The following is a 22,525-nucleotide window of genomic DNA, read 5'->3' as shown; positions in this document are numbered from 1 at the left end:
ATAAAAACAAATTGAAAATGACAATATGTGGTATAACATGGTGAATCACAAAGGCACTGGAGAGATACCAGCAGTACTGTCTGCAAATCTAAATGGTGTCAAGTTGAGAAAAGGGGAAGTACAACGGGGTCCTTGTTCATCGTTCAATGAAAGCATGCAGGTACAGCAGGCAGTGAAGAAAGCAAATGGCATGATGGCCTTCATAACCAGAGGAGTTGAATATAGGAGCAAAGATGTCCTTCTGCAGTTGTACAGGGCCCTAGTGAGACCACACCTGGAGTATTGTGTGCAGTTTTGATCCCCTAATTTGAGGAAGGACATTCTTGCTATTGAGGGAGTGCAGCGTGGGTTTACAAGGTTAATTCCCAGGATGGCGGGACTGTCATATGCTGAGAGAATGGAGTGGCTGGGCTTGTATACTCTGGAATTTAGAAGAATTTGAGAGGGGATCTTATTGAAACATACAAGATTAAGGTTTTAGACACGCTAGAGGCAGAAAACATGTTCCCGATGTTGGGGGAGTCCAGAACCAGGGGCCACAGTTTAAGAATAAGGGGCAAGCCATTTAGAACGGAGACGAGGAAACACTTTTTTACACAGAGCGTTGTGAATCTATGGAATTCTCTGGCTCAGAGGGCTGTGGAGGCCGGTTCTCTGTATACTTTCAAGAGAGAGCTAGATAGGGCTCTTAAATATATGGGGAGAAGGTAGGAACGGGGTACTGATTGTGGATGATCAGCCATGATCACATTGAATGGCTGTGCTGGCTCGAAGGGCCGAATGGCCTACTCTTGCACCTATTGTCTATTGTCAAATCCACAGCAAAGATAGATAAACCAATATCAGCATCCTCTCACAGCATCCTCCCCAGCACCAAGGTGTAATTTAAACTCTAAGCTCTGTCATTGCAAAAGATTATTAGATGGATAGAGGAAAAACAAGAACAAGAATATTCTCAAAACCTCCTCCAAAAAATGGCACCATCTCCACTGACTCGGGGACACCGACAGAGTGAAGGGGCATCAGGATGACACCAAGAACATTGGATCCATGCATTGGAAAAGCATGGAAGCCAACTACAGAAGCAGTGCACCCACTCCGGGCTATGCACCCACCCAAGCAGTCAGATTCCTCCTACTCCATCTGTAGACAAGTTTGCAAACCCCACACAGGCCTCACCAATTAATTCAGATCGGGAGTGGAAGCAAGACATCCAAAATCCCAAAGAACAATCAAAGATATTGATGACATTATACATGACTGAGATTTAATTCAGTTTAGTTTAGTTTATTATTGTCACATGTACCAAAATTGAATGAAAAGCTTTTTGTTGCTTGCTATCCAGTCAAAGACAAGACTATACATGACTACAATCAAGCGGTCCAGATAAAGGGAACAACAGTTAATGCAGGATGGCGTCCCATTAAAGATAGTTCAAAGGTCTCCAATGAGGTTGATGGGATGTCAGGACCACACTCTGGCGGGTGCAGCTAAGTGTCAAGTTAGCAAAAGTTACAAACGAAAAACTGGAGAAGTCAAATATTTGTAGTCTGCATTTATCGAGGTTTGCAAGCTACCAATTGAATTAACTGAAGTCAAAATAAATATCAGGAAAATACCACCGAATATTGAGGCACAGGAGAATGCAATTTTAGCGCTCAGCTGCTGTTTTCATACCAATAATATTTATAGAACGATGAGAATAATTAATAAAATTTAACCAAAACACAGTAAAAACAAAATACAAAATTAGTAGAATCCCCCAAGTTTCACTGCAGCTAAACACTGAGGTTAGGAAGAATATTGTACATCATCAGCTGATACAAGATTGCCCTTATTGCTAGTCAAAGGTGGGCATAAATGTCCACACAAAACTCTTGGAACTGCTAAGAGTAAATATATTATTCCTTGGTCTTAGTGTTTTACATCTCTTCAATGCATTTAACTAGCATTCAAATAAACAGCTTCCAAACAGAGTTTGATGTTTGCATTCAGACAGTTGTGAAATACATAAAAGTATATAAAAACAATATCAACTCTAAAAGAATATACATAGTGACCCAATCACCACCGTGGCAAGCTAATGATAACATCGCAAATCAAATTTATGCTACCTATCTGCTGCAGTATGTCCACTTTATAAACTATCAGCACATACTGCCATATGCTTGTATTATTATTCCATCACAGTACATCCAGCTGTTACCATGAAACATCATTAGCACTCTGATGACAATATTGTATATCCACGCTTTAATTAATTGCAAGTAAACACATTTACATGATTGTGAAACCAACCTAACAAGCTGGATGCCACATTGCAGCCTCTCACATCTGGAACATGTGTGGTAAGAGTAAAATGTGTTGGCTGTCCATTGGGGAAACTACGAGGGGAATCCCAAGTTCAGACACTGGTTGCTGTTAATTGGCAAACTGACTTAAAAGACCAGAGGACAGTCTTTATGGAAAATTGGTAGTGCAAGCTGGTGCAAAATGTCTTTTTTACATCGAACCTTCAGCATGTTGGGGCACGTAGAATCCAGGGACATTTTATGAAGTGTCCCTACCCGAAACGTCGCCAATCCATGTTCTCTAGAAATACTGCCTGACCCACTAAGTTATTCCAACATTCAGGAATGTTTACTTTGCATGCGAATACCTCATATCTAATTTTCTAGGTGATAACTGTTAAGATTCTTAAAACAGGGAGGGCTCCATTCCCCAACATTACCTTGTTTAGTGCAGAAGATATGCTACGAGCAATACTGCTACAGACGTGAATAAATATTGTTTTACCTTGAGTATTATCCATTCCCTGTACCACACTCTCCACTAATTATTAAATACAAGAGGCATGGGAATACAGCACTTGGCCAGCTGGCAGCAAGCAGTTCTGCCATTTGTCCTCTAATCATCACCTTGGTGCATTAAATACTCTGACACAATAACTATAAAACAACTCACCTCATACGAATCCCTTATGAGATCTGTTATTTCCATTTGCTGAACATGCTCTTTATCTTCATTTGATAAATGTTGTTGAGCAATTTGAGACAAAGGACTCTCTGCATTTGTGATATGATCAAGAAACCTGCAAGAATAATTCAATATACCGATTAATTTTTTGAAGTTAATTTGTAATAGTGTGTTGTAATTTTAAGAACATGTGCACCAAACCTGCTGAGGATTATCAAGGCTTGTCCATCATCTTCACAACGACACAACTGCTGAGTGTTGGCATCTAGAATAGCCAAGCCCACCTGGAAGATCACCTTAATTCCATCATAGAAGAAGCAGTCAACAACATTGAGTGAACTGTCCAGGGGTATGATACTGAGAAACAGTGTGAGGAACCAGGAGAGGGAAATGGAGGCCAAGCCAGACAAGGCTGTCACATGTTCAGCTAGTTCCGGTAAATGCTCTTTGATGAGTTCTTCAAATACAGCTTGATCAACCTGTGCACCTGGAAAAGACAGCGCGATTCTAGGTCAGCAACAAAGCAGTAAAACGCGGCTGAAAAATAAACTATTTACATTTAGAAATTGAGTAACAAAAGGACCAATGGACTTGAAATTATGTTTTACAACATATTAATTTCAAAGGCATCATGAATCACCACTGTGAGTCATTAATTTCAATCAGCAGACCATATGCCGCATCATAACAAATGATAACAAGAATTTAGATCTATATTTTTGGATGCCAGGCACCAGAGGGAGATTAGTGCTATTTCATAGATAACTAGCAAGAAGAAAGAAAGAGGCTTGAACACTTAACTCCTCACCGTGTAACAGTTCAACTGTCAGTTCATCAACAACTACATCCACCAAAGCTTCTCAAAAAATACAAAAATAATTTCTCTTCCAGGAATGCCAACCTTGAGGAGATTTTGCAGCTCTGACAGGGTTTTGATTTTGTTTTTTAAAATTTTGATAGTGGCTGATGCAAGACCCTTTGGTGTCCTTATGCTAATAGTGGGTCACCACAATGGGCTGGTATAAGTCCATGTATGCTGCATGTAAATTCTACAAAGTGCTATTAGTCTGCAGTAGTACAAGATTATATCCAGCAATGGGCTGGATAAGTGTCCATGTTTGCTCCATGTAAGGTTCTACCAATAGCTATATAGTGTTCATCAATGGTTCAAGATTATAAAATTAAATTTCCTGTATTAAACAATCCTTAAGAAACTCCTACTCATTGAACAAAGTTGAAAGCTCGATACGAGTGAAAAATTCTGTATTTAAATAACACAATATCAATTGGTCTGAAGGGCCTCGACCCGAAACGTCACCAATTCCTTCTCTCCAGAGATGCTGCCTGTCCCGTTGAGTTACTCCAGCACTTTGTGTCTACCTTCGATTTAAACCAGCATCTGCAGTTCTTTCCTATACAATATCAATTGTTACATTAAGATAAAAAGTATCATGATAGAGGAATGAATTTTGGTAGGCTCAGATACATCACTGAAAATTGATGAGCATCTTTAACGGTGAAGAGGGTTACAAGGTCTGAGATAACTAGAGTCTGCAGTCACAATTTAATTATCGTTTTAAGATTGGATTTTGCCCTCAGATTTAAGTAATAGTTTAGCTAGAGTACAAAAGCAAATTAATTGGGAATTCAGAAAAGATAGTTGGCAGAACAGAGATTTCTCTGTAAGCAGTCAGATAAGGTAGGTCTCACTAAGAAGGTGGTGCAATTATCTAGTATACATGCAAAAATGGCAATTTATAATGTGAAATATTGCTCAGTAGCATGCACAAGGGTAAAAATTGTTTAGTCATGGATTGACCTTATTTCAATGGATTTGACCACCTAGCCACATTTGGAAATTAATGTGTTTTTATTTACAAATAAGGTGTTATTTCATTTTGTCAAATGCAGTACAATCTTTAACAAGACATGACTTGCAATAGTCCAATTTAAATACAATAAAAGAGTGACAAAACAAGCAGCTAAAATAAGAAACTTTCTTTCAGCAGGGTCATTGTAGGTTGGATTGTAGGATTCCTGTGTACAACTGAGGGCCAGATCTGAACTGCTCTTCAAGCCGTTAGTCTGTGACACAACTTGATGAAACAGGCAGTCAGATCATAAGATCATGTGATAGGAGCAGAATTAGGCCATTCAGCCCATCGAGTCTACTCTACCATTCAATCATGGCTGATCTATCTCTCCCTCCTAACCCCACCCTGCTGCCTCCTCCCCATAACCTCGGACACCCGTACTAATCAATAAATCTATCTCTGCCTCAAATATATCCACTGACTTGGCCTCCACAGCCTTCTGTGGCAAAGAATTCCACAGAGTCACCACCCTCTAAGTAAAGAAATTCCTCCTCATCTTCTTCCTAAAAGAATGTCCTTTAATTCTGAGGCTGTGACCTCTAGTCCTAGACTCTCCCAATAGTGGAAACATCCTCTCCACATCCATACTATCCCAAGCCTTTCACTATTATATACGTTTCAATGAGGTCCCCCCTCATTCTGCTAAACTCAGATAAGTGAGCACCTGATCTCCAGGACATCCTGGACTTTCACTCTACCTGCACATGTATGTTTGACAGCAGGAGGTTTCAAAAGGGAAATTACCAGCTATCAGCCATTTGTACCATAGGCAGTCTTGGACTTTCAAGCAAGCGCAGGCAAAGTGAAAGTCCAAGACATCCTGGAGATCAGGTGCTCACTCATCAACTCACTTAAGACCACAATAAATTGTTGTTATTGCAGAGTAGTCCAGTCCATCACACAGACCAGACTCCCCATCATTGATTCCATCTACACTTCATGCTGCGTCAGAAAGGTAGCCAACATAATCAAAAACTTGTCCCGTCGTGGTCATTCCTCCTTTTCCCTGCTTCCATCTAGCAGAAGGTACAGAAGCTTGATGGCTCTCACCACCATACTCAGGAATAGCTTATTTCCCCTCTGTCATTAAGCTTCCTAATGGTCCTTCCACAAGCTAAGGTACTGAGCAATTCACCTCTAACTCATTGTGGACATTGGACCTTGTCTATGGAACTGATGTGCTACAATGCTGAAAACTATATTCTGCACACTGTATCTTCCTTTTTGCTCCATTTATTGTATTGAGCTTGATTAGATTGTATTTGCGTAGGGTGCATCTGATCTGTTGGGATAGCACGCAAAACAAAGCTTTTCACTGTACCTCGGCATATGTGACAATATCAAATCTAATCCTAAACCGCCCATTCTGTCAAGTTATGCAGCAGACCAGTGACCTGCTGAAGAGAATCCCGATGCAGTTCACATCTGGCCCTCAGCGGTATACAGGAAGAACAAAGGTAGGAATCAGAACCCAGATCCTGCAGAAAGAAGGATCTATACTTAATTTAGTTTATTGCTTTTAATTATTTGTTCATGTTTTACAATATTTAATTTTAATTTTCAAAATGAATTAAATAGTTTTACCATTTCTCTACCATTGGAGACATTTTGAAGGCATTTTACAGCCAACACACACTGGGGGCAGGGCTATACACATGCAGTCTGAGCCACACAACATTGAGGCCACTCCGCATTGTCAGGTGTGGAGACTCAAGCTTCTTCAGTCTGCCACAGCAATAAAAACCATGAGCAGGCTGGCCAGATTCATCATGATTTGGCAAATCAAGCTTATCAAATCATTGTGATTCCCAACTTAAGCAAAACATAAAGTGCTGAAGGAACTCAGCAGGTCAGGCGGCATCTATGGATGGAATGGACTGGTGGAAACATCACCTGTCCGCTCCTTCCCTAGATACTGTCTGACCCGCTGAGTTTTTCCAACATTGTGTTTTGCTCAAGACTCCATTTTCTGCTATTTCTTCTGTCCACGTCATTCCCAGCGTTCTGGAGTCACATGATATTTTAACCTAATTTACAGTTCTACTAATTCAATCCTCAATGCTCCACAAGTAAATCCAAATATCCATTCAAATTTTTGTCCTGGGACCAATACGAATGTTACTGTAAACTATTTAAAATAAAAGACTGTCCCCACAAATCTCTCCTCATCACAAGTAAATAGGAATTTTAACCATTTAGTACCTTTGGGCAAACACAATTGTGGCCTGCATTTGTCCACAAGTCCAAAAGACAATAATAGACATTTGAATAATGTTCTCATATTTGAAGTTGATCTTTGAGAAACAAAGATTTACCAATAACTCTACGGTTGAAGTAATCTGGGAGCATTCTCTCACAGACAGCTACCAGTAGCCAAAAAGGCTTCTTCTTCCTTGGCATATAGTAATAGGACAGAGGTCAGAATATTCATAGACTGTGGGTAAAGGTAAAAGAAAATGGAGTTTAGAGGCATAGATGTGATCTGATAGACAAGTATAAAATGACAAATTGTGAGGCATTTCTTCTAAAGATATTAAACATTCAGCAAAATTAAGCAGCTGTGCTAAACCAAGCTGTGTTTAGCACTTCAGCGCTAAACACAGCTTTTCTCCAGATATTACATCTTAAACAGCTATGCTTAGCGAAAATCCTATGCTCGCTTTACACACACATTACAATATGCCGAGTAATTTGATGTCTTATTAATCATAATTTTATCTAAAACGAAACAAGACCCATCTTGAAGACACAAGTGTTAAAGAAGTTTGAAGTAATTTGCTGAAGTTGTAATTCATTTTTTTTAAATTTTTTTAAAGATTGAGTTTCTGTATTGAAAACGTTTCAAATTATTTTGCATTTGGATGGTTGATTTCTATCATATTTCAAACAACTTCCCAAGATAATAGTTGGGATATAGTATTCTGACTATTTTCATGTATTATCTATGAACTGCATCTACCTGGCAATAACCTATTTTGGGGTTTCTGTATGCGTATGCTGTCAGTACTCTTCTTAATGCTGCTATACCAGCGTCACTCTGAAATGCTGGGTGTTCAGGCAGAGAACGATGCAGATCACGTTCAATTTCCTCAGTTGCCATGCAACATTTGCCCATAGATTCATCCACCAGATTGGCATAGTAATCAGGATGTGTAGCTAAATCAGTCGCAGCATCTGTGGACAAAAGTTCAACATTATATTTACACATAGAAAATTTTAGACTTTACTAGTTACATTGCACATGAACAAATCTAAAGAAATAATGTTTATCTACATAATCTAGGTGAAAGCCTGGCACAAATTGCATGGATTTTATATAATGAGCTTGCATGCTTTAAAATGGAAGTCAAGCAAAATAGATGGACATGCTGACAATATTGGATAATTTCGAAATTAATTCAACAAACGCACCAAGTCATTTAGTTTGCTTGGAAATGAGTTAATTACAGCAATTTCCAGGTTGAAATAAATAAATTAAATCAGAATAAAAATCTATGTAATTATAATTGGAGATTATTTTTACTTCGAATCAAAGGCATTTTTCAAGATCATACTTTCAATCTGACTTGGACAAAAGCATTATTCTCCTTGTTATAGGAAGGGAGAGTGGTTTAAATAATTGATACAAATGGGAGCGATGGCAAACACAGCAGTAATGCACTTATAATGTTCTACTTTAACAATGAAATCTCAGGTAAAAGCATCATTGTAATAGCAGCAAGCTTCAGCATAATACAGAAAGGATTGGTACAGAAAGGTTGATCAACAGGTCGTCAGATCAATGTTAGGAAATTGTCATACACATCTCCATAGTGTGAAAAGCATACGTGTTATACAGTGAAGATCCATTGGAGAGGAATGCCGACAGTTTAGTATGAAAAACAGATCAACTGAAAGATTCAATTTAACAGAGATTCAAATACAGAGTATTGTTTTGGGGAATAAAAACAAGGTAAAGACTCAAATACAAACATGCTAATGAGTGTGAATGTTAAATGAATGTAGTCCAATACTTTGCAAAAGTGAAAGGCTGTAAATAAAGCACCAAAAACACCAGTATTTTTGGTTTCCTGTTTTAGGGTATGATGTACAAGAGCTAAATTGGTAATTTCATTAAAAGCATCGAATGGGGTCTGGATCTCTTATGATTGTGTGGTGTGGTAAGAAATTCTAAGAAATTGCACAATTTAATGTGAACCTGGCACACAAGATTAAAAGCTTAGACAAAAAAAGTACCAAAGCAGGCAATTATGATTTCACAAAACTTCCAAATTAAGCAGGTGTAATCAGATTGATCGGTGAAACTGACAGAGACACAAGAGTGCATTTTGTAGAATTAAAGTATTGTCAGTAATAAAAAGGGGGATATGTTGGATGTTATAGGTTCAAAAAGGATTGAAATTTCCCTGGCCCAGGTGAGATCAATCCAATATTGTTATGTGAGGTAAAGAAGAGACAGTTGGGGATCCAACAGATTTTTGCATCTTCATTAACCATAGATGAGGTGCCAGAAGACTGAAAGATAGCTATCATGCAGCACGGAAATCATACAGGCCCATCGGCCCAACTTTCCCTGCCAACCCAGGCGCCTCATCTAAATTAGTCCCATTGGCCATCATCCCTCTAAACCTTTCATATCCACATGTCCAAATGGCTTTTAAATGTTGTTCTTGGCTTGCCTCAACTCCTTGCTCTGGCAATTCATTCCATATACTCCCACCCTCTGTGTAGAAAAAGTTGCTTCACAGGTTCCTTTTCAATCTTTTGCCTCTCACCTTAAATCTATGTCCTCCAGTTGTTGATTCACCTACCCTGGGGAAAAGGACTGTGCATTCACCCTATCTATGCACTTGTAAATGACATTCCTCAGTCTCCTGCTCTCTGAACAATAAAATCCAAGTCTGCCCAATCTCTCCTTATAGCTCAGGTGCTCAAATCCTTGTATGTGAATACTTGGCCAATAAACTTATTCATTCAAAAAAATGTTGAAATCTTCCCTGCACTCTTTCCAGCATAATGGCACCTTTCCTATGGCAAGATAACTAAAACTAAACACATTACTCGTGTGGCCTCACCGACATCTTGTACAACTGTAACGTAATGTCTCATCTTCTATACTAATTTCCCTGACTGATGAAGGCCAGTACCCTAAAAGCCTTCATCAGTCTTCATTAAGGGCAGTGGGATAAGCCAGATGGCAACGGGCTGATGCATCATAGATCAGCTGTAGGGAAATTATTGGAGAAAATGCTAAGAGCATATTTTGAAAGAACATGACTTTATACAGCAAAAATCATCTCACTAATTTGATCAAGTTTTTTTGAGAAGGTAACCAAGATTGATGGCGGCAGAATTTAAGGCTTAATTAAAGGCAGAAGACTTCACCAGGATATTACAGGGGCATAGAGTCTTGAGTTATATGGAAAGGCTGGATTGGCTTGAACTGCTTTCTTTGGAGTGTAGAGTGTGACCTTATTGAAGTATACAAAAACACGAGGGTATGAATAATATTAATGCTTACAGTCATTTCTCAGGTGAAAGGATTCTCAACCTTGAGGGTATAGACTTGAGGTGAGAGGAGAGAGATTTATTTTATTCAAGACTTTAATTTTCCACAAAATATTGATGAGGCACCTGATCAATTGCTCCCCGACAGTAAAGTGGATCCACAGTTTCCTTTCAATACACAGCACATTACGTCTTCGAAGGAGTGAGATAAATACCTATTTACTCTGAGGTTGATGGATAGATACCTTCTCCAGCCGAGCACACCTGCAGCTTTTGGAATTATCACGGGACTTTTCCTGAAGGTGAACACTCAAGATAGTTGTTCACCCTCCGGCCAGCATTAACCACAATGCAACTTAATGCTCAATCCCTTGCATAAGCCTTCAATTTTGAGGCAGGTAAAAAAAATATTACTTCCGAGTCAAGCTGGATTCTTCCAGAGCATTTAATTATTAGTCAAAACATGCCAAATGCTCACCTGAAAAGAGGAGCCAGAGTTCTCCTCGAAGACACTCAGGAATTCCCATTGCAACCAGTTTCCTGATCTTCTCAGTACGGAACATACTGACAGTCCGGCCATATTCCACAAAATGGTCATCCCACAATTGTTTTTTCACTTCTTCCATCCCCTAAAAATACAAATCTACCATTAATTAGAAATATTAGAATTGGGCAGGAATGCAAACCTGTGCAACCAAGATTAAAGCCTTTCTGTTGCCGTTGAGAAAGCATCTGCTCACAAATTATCTGAACATGTCAGAATATTGCAGTTGCAATCTCTTGGAATATAGGCAAATTATAATCAAATAATTCCCCTACCATCCACTGACGTCAACCACTGTTTAAACTATAGCTAAATGAAACCGTGGCAAGGCAACTTTTTCATAATTTTGCACTTAAAAGGCCTACAAGCAAAATGTTAATAAATTACATGCACAAACCATGGATATGCTGGTCTAAAATAAATACAAGATGATAATACACTCTCACTGAGGTTACACCTTCCCAGAAGCCAAGTCATATTTGAAAAATCTTAGGAAACCTCCAGAGTCAGGTAGATGCACACCAAAACCAAATAATGAACTGAATCTCTTGATGTACATACCACAGTGGCATTTGCCCCCTCACTTTCAGTCAGATGGAAAAGTGCCATAAGGGCTTCTGAATTCAATGAATGTCTTGGTTCTTTTTTAATATTTGGATCGTCAGCAAGGGAATCGATGGCTGTACTCCCTGTACAGTGCTCCTTGGGACATCCTAAAGAATCCGAGGGAATCTAAAACAGATTGGATACAATCAGCATTGTGCTTTTATAAAAGTACACCATTCATTTCACACAATCCATTTCAAATCTCACACCTACACTGGTCGTGGTTCACTTGCAGAGAAACATTAATGGCACAAATTTTGCAGCGCAAACGATGGCACGAACGTTGCAGCACAGGGAGAGGTTAGACCAGTGGTTCCCAACCTTTTTTTGGCCATGCCCCACCTAATCACCTCTAAAATCCTGATGCCCCCCCCCCCTTGCTTTCCCTTGAGAGAAAACGGAGGAAATAGATATTATAAGGGTAACTTAGCAAAAGCTCTTTGAATCGCATTTCTAAATCTAATTCAATAAATAAGGTTCTCCCATGATCTCGCGCGCTTCGTGCGACGTGCATGAAGAGCGATGGCGCGGTGATTATGTAATAACTATACAATAAAGACCTTTTTTACCCCAAAAAAATTATTTACTCAAAATAACATCGGAAACATAAACTACGTATGTTTACCTGATGGAAAATCCAAAAAAATTAAAATCTAAAATTTGGTCCCAGACCTCCTCAGTCGCGCTCAATTGCCCCCTTAAAAATCAAATTGCCCCCCTGTGGGGCGTACGCCCCACATTGGGAACCACTGGGTTAGACGGACTTGGATCATATGCGTGGAATGCTGGAGATTGCGGGGAGACCCGATAGAAGTATATACAATTACGAGAGGCACAGATAGGGTTTTATCAGTCAAAATCTTTTTTCTAGGATGGAAAAATCGAATACGAAAGGGTACAGCTTTAAGGCGAGAGGAGCAATGTTGAAAGGAATGTGCAGGAGAAATTTGATAGAATTGTTATTATTTACACAGAGTGGTGAGTGCCTGGAATGTGCCGCAATGTTGGTGATTGAGGCATATACGATGGTGGCATTCAAGTCATTTTTCAATAGCATATGAATATTCAGGAAATGTAGGTTAGTTGCAGGGTAGACAAGTGATGGTCTTGGCATTATGTTCGGCAAAGACATTGTGGGCCGAAGGAAGTGTTCTTGTGTTGTTTTGTTCTATGTGCTATGTTGAAAACATTTCTTTGCCATGTGTTTTTCTTGAGGATCACTTTCCAGAAAATATAGCTGGCACAGACTTAAACCATTTTTAATTTTTTTAAAGTATTCAAATTTGGCACTGCAGTAGATTATTTTCCAATACTTGCAAGCGGAAAATTAAAATTCTACATTAATGTGAAACCAAAAGTCACAAGACTAGCAGGTTTGATCCATTTCATTAGCATTTAGATTACAGGAATTAGATCAACCGATATTCCGAAACATATTGTTTCCAATACATAGACTCCCTATGTTACGGGATTGGGAGGGAATGCGTTACTAGAAAAAGATTAGCATTGTGATTTTCTGTAACATGAAGCATTGTCAGTTACAGAGAAAGGTTGAACAAGTTGGGGCTTTATTCTTTGGAGCGCAGAAGGTTAAGGGGGGACTTGATAGAGGTTTTTAAAATGATGAGAGGGATAGACAGAGTTGACGTGGAAAAGCTTTTCCCACTGAGAGTAGGGAAGATTCAAACAAGGGGACATGACTTGAGAATTAAGGGACTGAAGTTTAGGGGTAACATGAGGGGGAACTTCTTTACTCAGAGAGTGGTGGCTGTGCAGAATGAGCTTCCAGTGAAGGTGGTGGAGGCAGGTTCGTTTTTATCATTTAAAAATAAATTGGATAGTTATATGGACGGGAAGGGAATGGAAGGTTATGGTCTGAGCGCAGGTATATGGGACTAGGGGAGAATATGTGTTCGGCACGGACTAGAGTCGAGATGGCCTGTTTCCATGCTGTAAATTGTTATATGGTTATATGGTCAACAGTGCATGCAGCAGGAAATGCAAACTGAAAATGTAAATGGTGTTCATCTATGTACTTTGACATAAATCGCATTAAAGCAAATTTTACTCTGCATTAAATTTTGAGTAGTGGTTTGTGAATCCTGCAAGGGCAAATTTCCATTATCGAACAGTCATAACAGGGTTGTAGCCTATATACAATTTAAATTGTGAAATGTACTGCAATAACTAAACTAAAATCAAATTAGTGAAATTTACAGTTAATTTTTTCTTTGCTTGATCTCTGTGCCCAAGAAAAAGAAAACAAAATAAATAAATAAGTGCCATATCACAAGCATCTAGAAACAATTACAAGTGCACTACACATCTGATTATCGGAAGGAGCAGTGGAGTTGAAGAGCAACAGTTCATGTCTGAGAGTTTGTCTAGTCCAATAAAATCAGCATACCGCTCTCGTGTAAGAGAAATATTGGGATGAGCTTGGTGCGATTATGCTCTTGGTGTACAAGCTTCAGGTTTCTGGGCTGTGCAGCAAACAGCGCACCTGTCTAGTCTCTGCACAGCTGGCTGTATACTTAGCTTGTCCAAGAATGACACAGAGACTGACATCCCAATTCCAGAAGACCACTGAAGGACATGAAGCACTGGAGTAACTCAGAGGGTCAGGCAGCATTTCGGGAGAACACAGATATGTGATGTTTTGGGCCAGAACTGTTCAGCCTGATAAAAGCTCCTGACCTAAAACGTCACATATTCATGTTCTCCAGAGATGCTGCCTCAACCGCTGAGTTATTCCAGTACTTTGTGTATTCTTGTGCAAACCAGCATCTGCAGTTCCTTGTTTCTCCAGAAGATGAGTGTTGACCTGTTACTGGAGAGCTGCATGATGGATTATTCAATTCATTATCAAAACAAATCTTCATCCACAGAATGGCAGAAATGTGAAACAGTTCGTAAACAGTAAAAAAAATGCAAACTGAGCAGCTGGATAGGTACAGCAGGATATGGTGCCGGGGAAGATGTAACGGGATGGAGATTGTGTAAAGTATCATCACCAGCATTATACTAGTGAACTCCATGGATAAAACAGGAAGCAACATGCAGATTCTGGAAATATGATGTAAAAAACAAAATGCTCTAAATATTCAGCAAGTCAATTTGCAACTGTGGGAAGAGGAACAGAACTTGCTGAACAGAACAGAAGTTGCTGGTCAATGATCTTTCTGAATTGAATTCCTTATTTTTTGAATGTGCAGTACTGCCAGGGGATGCCAAGTTGGAATTAATTGCCCAAGTTTTAATTTAAAGCTGTCAGCTATGCTGATCTAACCTGCTGAATTGCTTGGAAGTTAAGAACTAGATTATTTAGCCACACAGACATCTCCAACAGCCTACAAAAGGGAAAGGTGCTACTAGAAAGGTGATTTGTTTCATGCCTTAAACTAAAACCTGACCATAAAACTATTTTTGCTTCCAAACTTGCTTCTGAAAAAAGAACAGCAATTGTTCCTGCACTCGTGGTGTGTATGTGGAACACTTCCGTGATTCCCGTGTGCTTCTAGGAAATGAACTGGAAATGAGGGGTTTGGAACAACTGCTGCAAATTGTTCATCACTAATCATTCAGGAATAGAGTACAAATGTAAATGGAAAAACTAATTCTGTGACATAACATTTTTACATGCCGTTTCTGCTGAATCAAGGATCCTACACTATTTGCAATCTCATTTCAAAAGGCAAGTGGAAATTCATGTTTCCATTCAAGCTCTTCTGAAATATACTACAATTCGAGGTCCCATGAACCTTGCATCATTGCATCACCCACCCACTGGCAACAGTTTAATTATTTTGACAGCGTCAAATATTATGTAGCTAGTTTGATTTCCATCTAGATAAAGACACGGGAGATATTTTGGCAAAATAACATACATCTCAACATGGCAAAAATGATTTGCCAACTGCTAAGTTCATCTTTAAATGGACCATTGTTAAAGTAGTCACTCAACTAGCCTGCTGAATTACTCCAGCATTGTGTTTTTATTTGTAAAGCATCTGCAGTTATGAGCGTTTCTATCCAAATCAGTTGTTGGCTCTAATCGCACTCCTTTTAGCTCAATGGGTTAAACAGTGAATTTTGATCTATTCCAATCCATTTGATGAGGTAAATAAAAGCTTGCAAATGATTTTACATTTCAGACAATGAATGCATCTCTGATTGATCAAGCCTCGATGCTTTTTCAACAGACATATATGATTTTGCCTTTGGCCTATTCCAAATGAAGTGACCATATCTCCAGTTGTTGCAAGCTATTCCAGAGACTCTTTTTATGCCCAGACAATAGAACTTTATTCATCCCTGGAGGGAAATTGTCATAAAACATTTGACCGTGGGCATTTACCAAACCCTGCTTTGCTTAAATTAAAAATTAAAAACAAGGAACCAAATAAATGCAACAGGAAGGTTTGCAGTTATAAACTTTGAGGAAAATCTATTTTAAATGCAGAAACCAGTTTTGAGATGAAGTTGATGAGTACAGAACACAAGATCATTTTTCCACTGATGGCGCATGTGTAATTTTGTAATGGATATCGGTTTCTAACGACAAATGCACCGAACATCATAAATCCACCCAGAACGTTACGTAAATGTTTTATTTCAAAATATCGTAGACGATTTCACTGCACTTTGTTCAATGCATCTTGGATTATTATTATAAACTAAACACACATTTAGACCATGTGTATAATTTACAAAATAAACGTAGGAATAGTTGCAAAGTCTGCCACATGCAAGAACCTTAATCACATCAGCCCTTACACAAGCTGACATTTGGAGCAGTGAATGATAGTCAAATCTAGATAGCAGGGTAATTGATTAACTGGAGTCAACCTGTCCTAACAGCAGCATCCATACAATCTAATGCTACGGTGCACCTGGACAATTTATTTCATGCACGAGCTGCTCTGTTCTAATGAATGTATTCTTTCCCTGGGAACAATTTGTTCACTGTGTTGAGGCTCCTTCACATATAGTGGACACAGCACAATATGTGAAAATGTCTTATGCAGTGGGAACATCTCAAATTCCTCTTCAGGCAGAGAGAAAGTGGTTTTCACACAGAGAGTGGTGAATCTCTGGAATTCTCTGCCACAGAAGGTAGTTGAGGCCAGTTCTTTGGATATATTTAAGAGGGAGTTAGATGTGGCCCTTGTGGCTAAAGGTATCAGGGGGTATGGAGAGAAGGCAGGTACAGGATACCGAGTTGGATGATCAGCCATGGCGGTGCAGGCTCGAAGGGCCGAATGGCCTACTCCTGCACCTATTTTTTTTATGTTTCTATGTTCCCTCCCACTTTATTCATGTTATCCAAAACTTGGACATGGATAAAGGATTCCCTATGGAGAAAAGGAAATATATATTTCAACTACAGTATTTCCTATGAACTGAAATTTCATGTCTCACAGAAAAGCAACACTGTCGTTGCTGGTAGAGCGGCTGCCTCACAGCGCCAGAGACCCAGGTTCGATCCTGACCTCGTGTGCTGCCTATGTAGAGTTTGCACGTTCTCCCTGTGACTACGTGGGTTTCCTCCAGGTGCTTCAGTTTCTACCTACATCCCAAAGATGTGCAGGTTAATTGGCCTCTACAAATTGCCCCGAGTGTGTAGAAAATAGAAACATAGAAATTAGGTGCAGGAGTAGGCCATTCGGCCCTTCGAGCCTGCACCGCCATTCAATATGATCATGGCTGATCATCCAACTCAGTATCCCGTACCTGCCTTCTCTCCATACCCCCTGATCCCCTTAGCCACAAGGGCCACATCTAACTCCCTCTTAAATATAGCCAATGAACTGGCCTCAACTACCCTCTGCGGCAGAGAGTTCCAGAGATTCACCACTCTCTGTGTGAAAAAAGTTCTTCTCATCTCGGTTTTAAAGGATTTCCCCCTTATCCTTAAGCTGTGACCCCTTGTCCTGGACTTCCCCAACATCGGGAGCAATCTTCCTGCATCTAGCCTGTCCAACCCCTTAAGAATTTTGTAAGTAAATGTAAGTAAAAGAATAGATGAGCAAGTGGGATAACATAGAACTGGTGTGAACTGGTGATTAATGGTCTGCAAGGATTCAATGGGATGAATGGTCTGTTTCAATGCTGTATCTCTAAACTAAAAAAAAATCCTGCTTTGACTACACATATCAAATTGCAAAATGTACATGTGCCTGTAACAAATTGCTTACTTTTAGAGGATTTATAAATATTATAGTATTGGCGCATTAAAATAATCCCCACTTACCAGTACAGTGCAGTCAGCAGAGATACCAGCTGTCTCACACAGTGTTTTTCAGCCACAGCCATGCATGTCTACATAATCTATGAAAGGTTTTCCAGTTTTCTGTATGTTGACATGATTTTCACTACTGCTACCAGATTTTCACTGCTTTTTGTTGTAAGCATCAATTTTGTTGCCATAAAATACACCATTTTCTCACGACTTCAGTAAATGAGTTTCCAAGTTGTACTCAAGTAAACTAACACATTTAATTGGTCGTTTCAAGCATTGCATTTTAAGTTTAAGTAATTCCCATGAATTATTTTACTGATTGTAAGCGCAAGCTAAAACTGCACTGCATTTAATTATTCTGTCCGATTTTCACACATGACAAATGAGAGCGTTTTTAAGTTAAAGTACTGGTAGCAAATGGCTCTTTTTCACTGCGTGATATTTCAAGGTTATACATTGTGCAAAGCTAAATCCAACATATGGCCATAAATTCCACTGGTCAAATGTGGTCACTCTTTATTTGGAGCCTGATAAAATTGTTTCTTTCTTTACTCTCCCCTATACCTTCAATCAAAGCAATTAAGAGTTGTGAGAGTGCTAGAGAACTCAAGCCATTCACATAACAAGAGCCAAAGGTTTCAACAAAACCCAATCTTGTGCACACATACACTGCCAGACATCCAGTTAGTTCCAAATGCTTTGTGCATCTCATTAGAACTGGGAGTCAAGATTGTTTTATTGTCATTACCATTACCATCTGGTTTGGGAATTGCTCTGCCAAGGACAAGAAGGCTCTGCAGAGAGTAGTGCGTTCGGCCGAACGCACTATGGGAACTTCACTCACCCCCCTGCAGGAACTATACAACAGGAGGTGCAACTCCAGAGCAATCAAAATCATGAGAGACCCCTTCCACCCCTGCAACGGACTGTTCCAGCTGCTACGGTCAGGCAAACGCCTCCGTTGCCATGCGGTGAGAACGGAGAGGTTGAGAAGGAGTTTCTTCCCAGAGGCAATTCGGACTGTAAACGCCTATCTCACCAGGGACTAACTCTACAGAACGTTTTTCCTTCTATTATTTATTATGTAATATAGCAAATGGCTCTTTTTCACTGCGTGATATTTCAAGGTTATACATTGTGCAAAGCTAAATCCAACATATAGCCATAAATTCCACTGCACATCTCGTATGTGTATGTGACAAATAAACTTGACTTGACTTCATATGTCTCGAAATGGAAGAATAAAATGCAGCAGCGCAACGAAAGTACTCTATAAGAACCATAATAAACAATAAAAAAAAGTTCTGTACAAAGAAAAACTGACAAATAAACAAACAATAGTGCAAAGTCAAAAATAATGCCCCCAAGACTGTGTAGTTCTGAGCCTATTTGGAGGTTGTATGGTTTAATAACCTGATGGTTGTAGGGAAGCAGCTGTTCCTGAACCTGGATGTTACATTTTTCAGGCTCCTATACCTTCTTCCCGATGGCAGGAATGAAATGAGTGTGGCCAAGAATGTGTGGGTCTCTGATGATGCTGGCTGCCTTTGAGGTACTACCTCAAAAAGGCAGTAACTCACGTGATCCCTTGATGTTGGGAGAGGTTAGTACCTGTGATGGACTGGGCAGTGGACAGTGCTCCTTGGCCTCTTTGAGAATTGGGATTAGCTAAAATCATCTCTCTAATCTTCATTGCTACCACACTCCATAGTCATATTGCACTTATGCAATACATCACAGCCAGTCTTGTATTGGGCATTTTGTTTGTTTGTTTAAAAAGATATGTGCTATTACATTTTTACTTTTGGTGGAAGGAATGTTGTTGGATTAGCTGCTATACAAAACCATAAATGCAAAGCAATAAGTATAAAAGGTCAACTGTACCATTTCTTTAACTCCAGATGTTTCAAGACCACTGGGCTTTTCCCCTCTTAAAAGTTGAAGTCGTTTGCTTAGCTGTTCTGCCAAGTGATCTCTATTTTCAATCTCTGTAAACTGAAAGACCCTCTTACTTTTAACACCTACAATTATTGGATTGGGGAGGAGACTAGTGTCCTCTATTTTCTCCACGGTAACCACCTGTAAATGAAAAACAAACATGTGCCAGAACTGTTGATAACCACAGAAACAACAAGAATAAACCAAGATTAAACTGTTCTTATCTAGATGATCAGTGCAGATCTACAGTCAAGAAACTCAACCAATGTTTCCACCTCAAACATTTTTTGCATCCTCTTTATCAGCAAATCAGAATGGCAACAAAAATACCTCAAGTTCAGAAGAGTGTCAAAATAATTTTTATTTTAAAATGTAACAAAATATATCAATGCACAGTCCTTGAGTGGAGCACCACACCTGTATAGTTATGTAAAGATCACATTTGTTAAACAAATTTGCCTCTGATATTTTAAGATTTCAGTTTCAGAGTGCACAGAACTATGGAAAAATTAACTGGGCTATAAAGGAATGCAATGATTTTGTAAACAGGTCAAATTTCTGGAAGGGTCACCTCAGCTTCAGCTTAGATTATTTATTTGTTCCTTCTCTTCCTCTTTCAGCATCCTAACTTGCTAGTTAAGAAGTGACGCGAAACATGTTTGAGGTGGAAAGATATTGGTTAATTTTCTAGAATTTCTTTCTTAACTGTAGATTCAGCTTGCAGAACAAAAAGTTAGGATTTATCTTCCAAACAAATTTTGTACAATGAGCAAGTATATTGATGCGTGTTCAAGAATTAAATAGCGCAGATTAAATAATACATCTTTGACAGATCTACCAAAATAATCACATGGTTATACAATTTTAAAGCAAAGGTGACCAAGACATTGAGGTCTTCAGTGGACAATGTGTACAATACCTCTTGGAGTGGAACGATTACATTGCAGCTACCTTCCTCCTTGCTGGCAAAGCAGATGTAATTTTCAGATGTATACAACTTCCCAGCAGTATGGCACTGGCTATAAGGTGTCCACAGGAAGCAGTCTACTATCTTGTCCAAATTTTCCACCCGCGGAAGTCTGAAACAAGCCCGGAAATACTCTGTATGGATCCTAGCTTCAAGATCCCTAGAGTAAAATAAACACGTTACAAATCAGTTCAAATGTACAAAACCAGGAAGTGTTGGAAACATGCAGCTTGTCAGACATTAAAATAGTTAACGTTTCAGGTTGAAGCAGCTTCACCTAAATTGGGAAAGAGAGAAAACAAGTTAATTCTAAGTTGCAGAGAGATGGAGTATTTTTTTTTAATTTATTTTCATTTACAATTTGAATGTACAGTTTGGAATTTAGACTGTGACCTTACATTCATAGAAATCACATATCAATTTTGTGGTAAGCCAATGAAGTACAACTATTACCACTCAATCTCATCAACGCCACCCTCACAACATTGACATTACATCAGTAAGCTAACAGTAGAGTTTACCAACGATGGGCAAAATATGGAGTGCTGAAGGAACGCAGCAGGCCGGCCTGGCAGCATCTGTGGAGTGAAATGGACAGACCATGTTTTGGGTCAGGACCCTTCTTCACTTAGTTTTTTGCTGAAGATTCCAGCATCAGTTGTCTCTTGTGTTTCCGTGCCATTGTATCCCTGATCTATTAATAGTTGGTATATATAAACTTTTCCAGGAGAGGGCACAGTATTGCCATAAACAGCAGAAATTCTTGTTAAAAATCTTTTGCCTCCTGAGAAACACCAGAGGCACTGTCTTAACACAGACCAATCAACATAAGGGCGGGGAGGCGATCAAAATGCAAGGTGGCTTAAAAACAAGACACTATTCTAACCCTCATGAACTTAGTCTTTATTACATTTGTGTCTATTTAACAAAGACACTAATGTAGACATCAGAAGACCTGACTGGGCTGGTTAAAAATCTTTCAAAGTTCAGAGTGTGCTTACACCTTTCACAATACGTACTGCAATATGGTAGCAGCTGCCTCATTAATGTCAACACTCCTCATTTCAACAGTGCCCATGCGCTCAGAATCATTTATAATTGGAAAGAGGGAATCAGCCTCAACTTGCACACCAGATGACTGTTGTCTCGTATCTAATGATATGCTGACTCAGACCAGTCCACCATTGATTCACCCTCCAGGTGTGTCATCCTTCCTGTCTTCACTCTCAGTCAGCTCACTGCACAAACAGAGGCATCAGCCCACGTTGAAGACATTGGTCAAGATGCATAATTCTTGCTCCTTGAGGAAATAACCAAGTTCCTGCCTACTATGTTTTTCTTCCAATAGAAGAATGACCTCCTCGAGTCCTCATCAGCAGCTGCAGAAGTAAAATTTGCGCACAAAGCATCCCCACTGTGAATCACAAGAAGCTCAATAATTTCAGTATAGGAGCAAGAGGATTTCAGTATAGGAGTAAAGAGGTTCTTCTGCAGTTGTATAGGGCTCTGGTGATACCACATCTAGAGCATTGTGTCCTAATTTGAGGAAGGACATCCTTGTGATTGAGGCAATGCTGCGTAGGTTCACAAGATTGATCCCTGGGATGGCGGGACTGTCATACGAGGAAAGATTGAAAAGACTAGGCTTGCATTCACTGAAGTTTAGATGGATGAGGGGGGAGCTTATAGAAACATATAACATTATAAAAGGACTGGACAAGCTAGATGCAGGAAAAATGTTCCCAATGTTGGGCGAGTCCAGAACCAGGGGCCACAGTCTTAGATTAAAGGGGAAGCCATTTAAGACTGAGGTGAGAAAAAACTTTTTCACTCAGAGAGTTGTGAATTTGTGGAATTCCCTGCCACAGAAG

At 39.4% G+C, this 22,525-nt stretch overlaps 1 protein-coding gene across 1 annotated transcript in view; it reads right to left on the bottom strand.

Moving 5' to 3' along the window:
- The window catches only part of LOC129698199 (TBC1 domain family member 8), an 88,240-nt gene that overhangs the window by 10,693 nt on the left and 55,022 nt on the right, over nucleotides 1-22,525 (bottom strand). The window contains 9 exon segments of the mRNA XM_055637160.1: nucleotides 2,965-3,091; nucleotides 3,178-3,463; nucleotides 7,166-7,229; nucleotides 7,231-7,284; nucleotides 7,810-8,024; nucleotides 10,837-10,987; nucleotides 11,464-11,634; nucleotides 19,634-19,828; nucleotides 20,607-20,814. Of these exon segments, the coding sequence (XP_055493135.1) occupies nucleotides 2,965-3,091; nucleotides 3,178-3,463; nucleotides 7,166-7,229; nucleotides 7,231-7,284; nucleotides 7,810-8,024; nucleotides 10,837-10,987; nucleotides 11,464-11,634; nucleotides 19,634-19,828; nucleotides 20,607-20,814 (1,471 nt within the window).

Source organism: Leucoraja erinacea, chromosome 6 (genome assembly GCF_028641065.1).
Source record: "Leucoraja erinacea ecotype New England chromosome 6, Leri_hhj_1, whole genome shotgun sequence".
Lineage (NCBI taxonomy): Eukaryota > Metazoa > Chordata > Chondrichthyes > Rajiformes > Rajidae > Leucoraja > Leucoraja erinaceus.
This window is presented reverse-complemented; position numbering and strand designations above follow the sequence as displayed.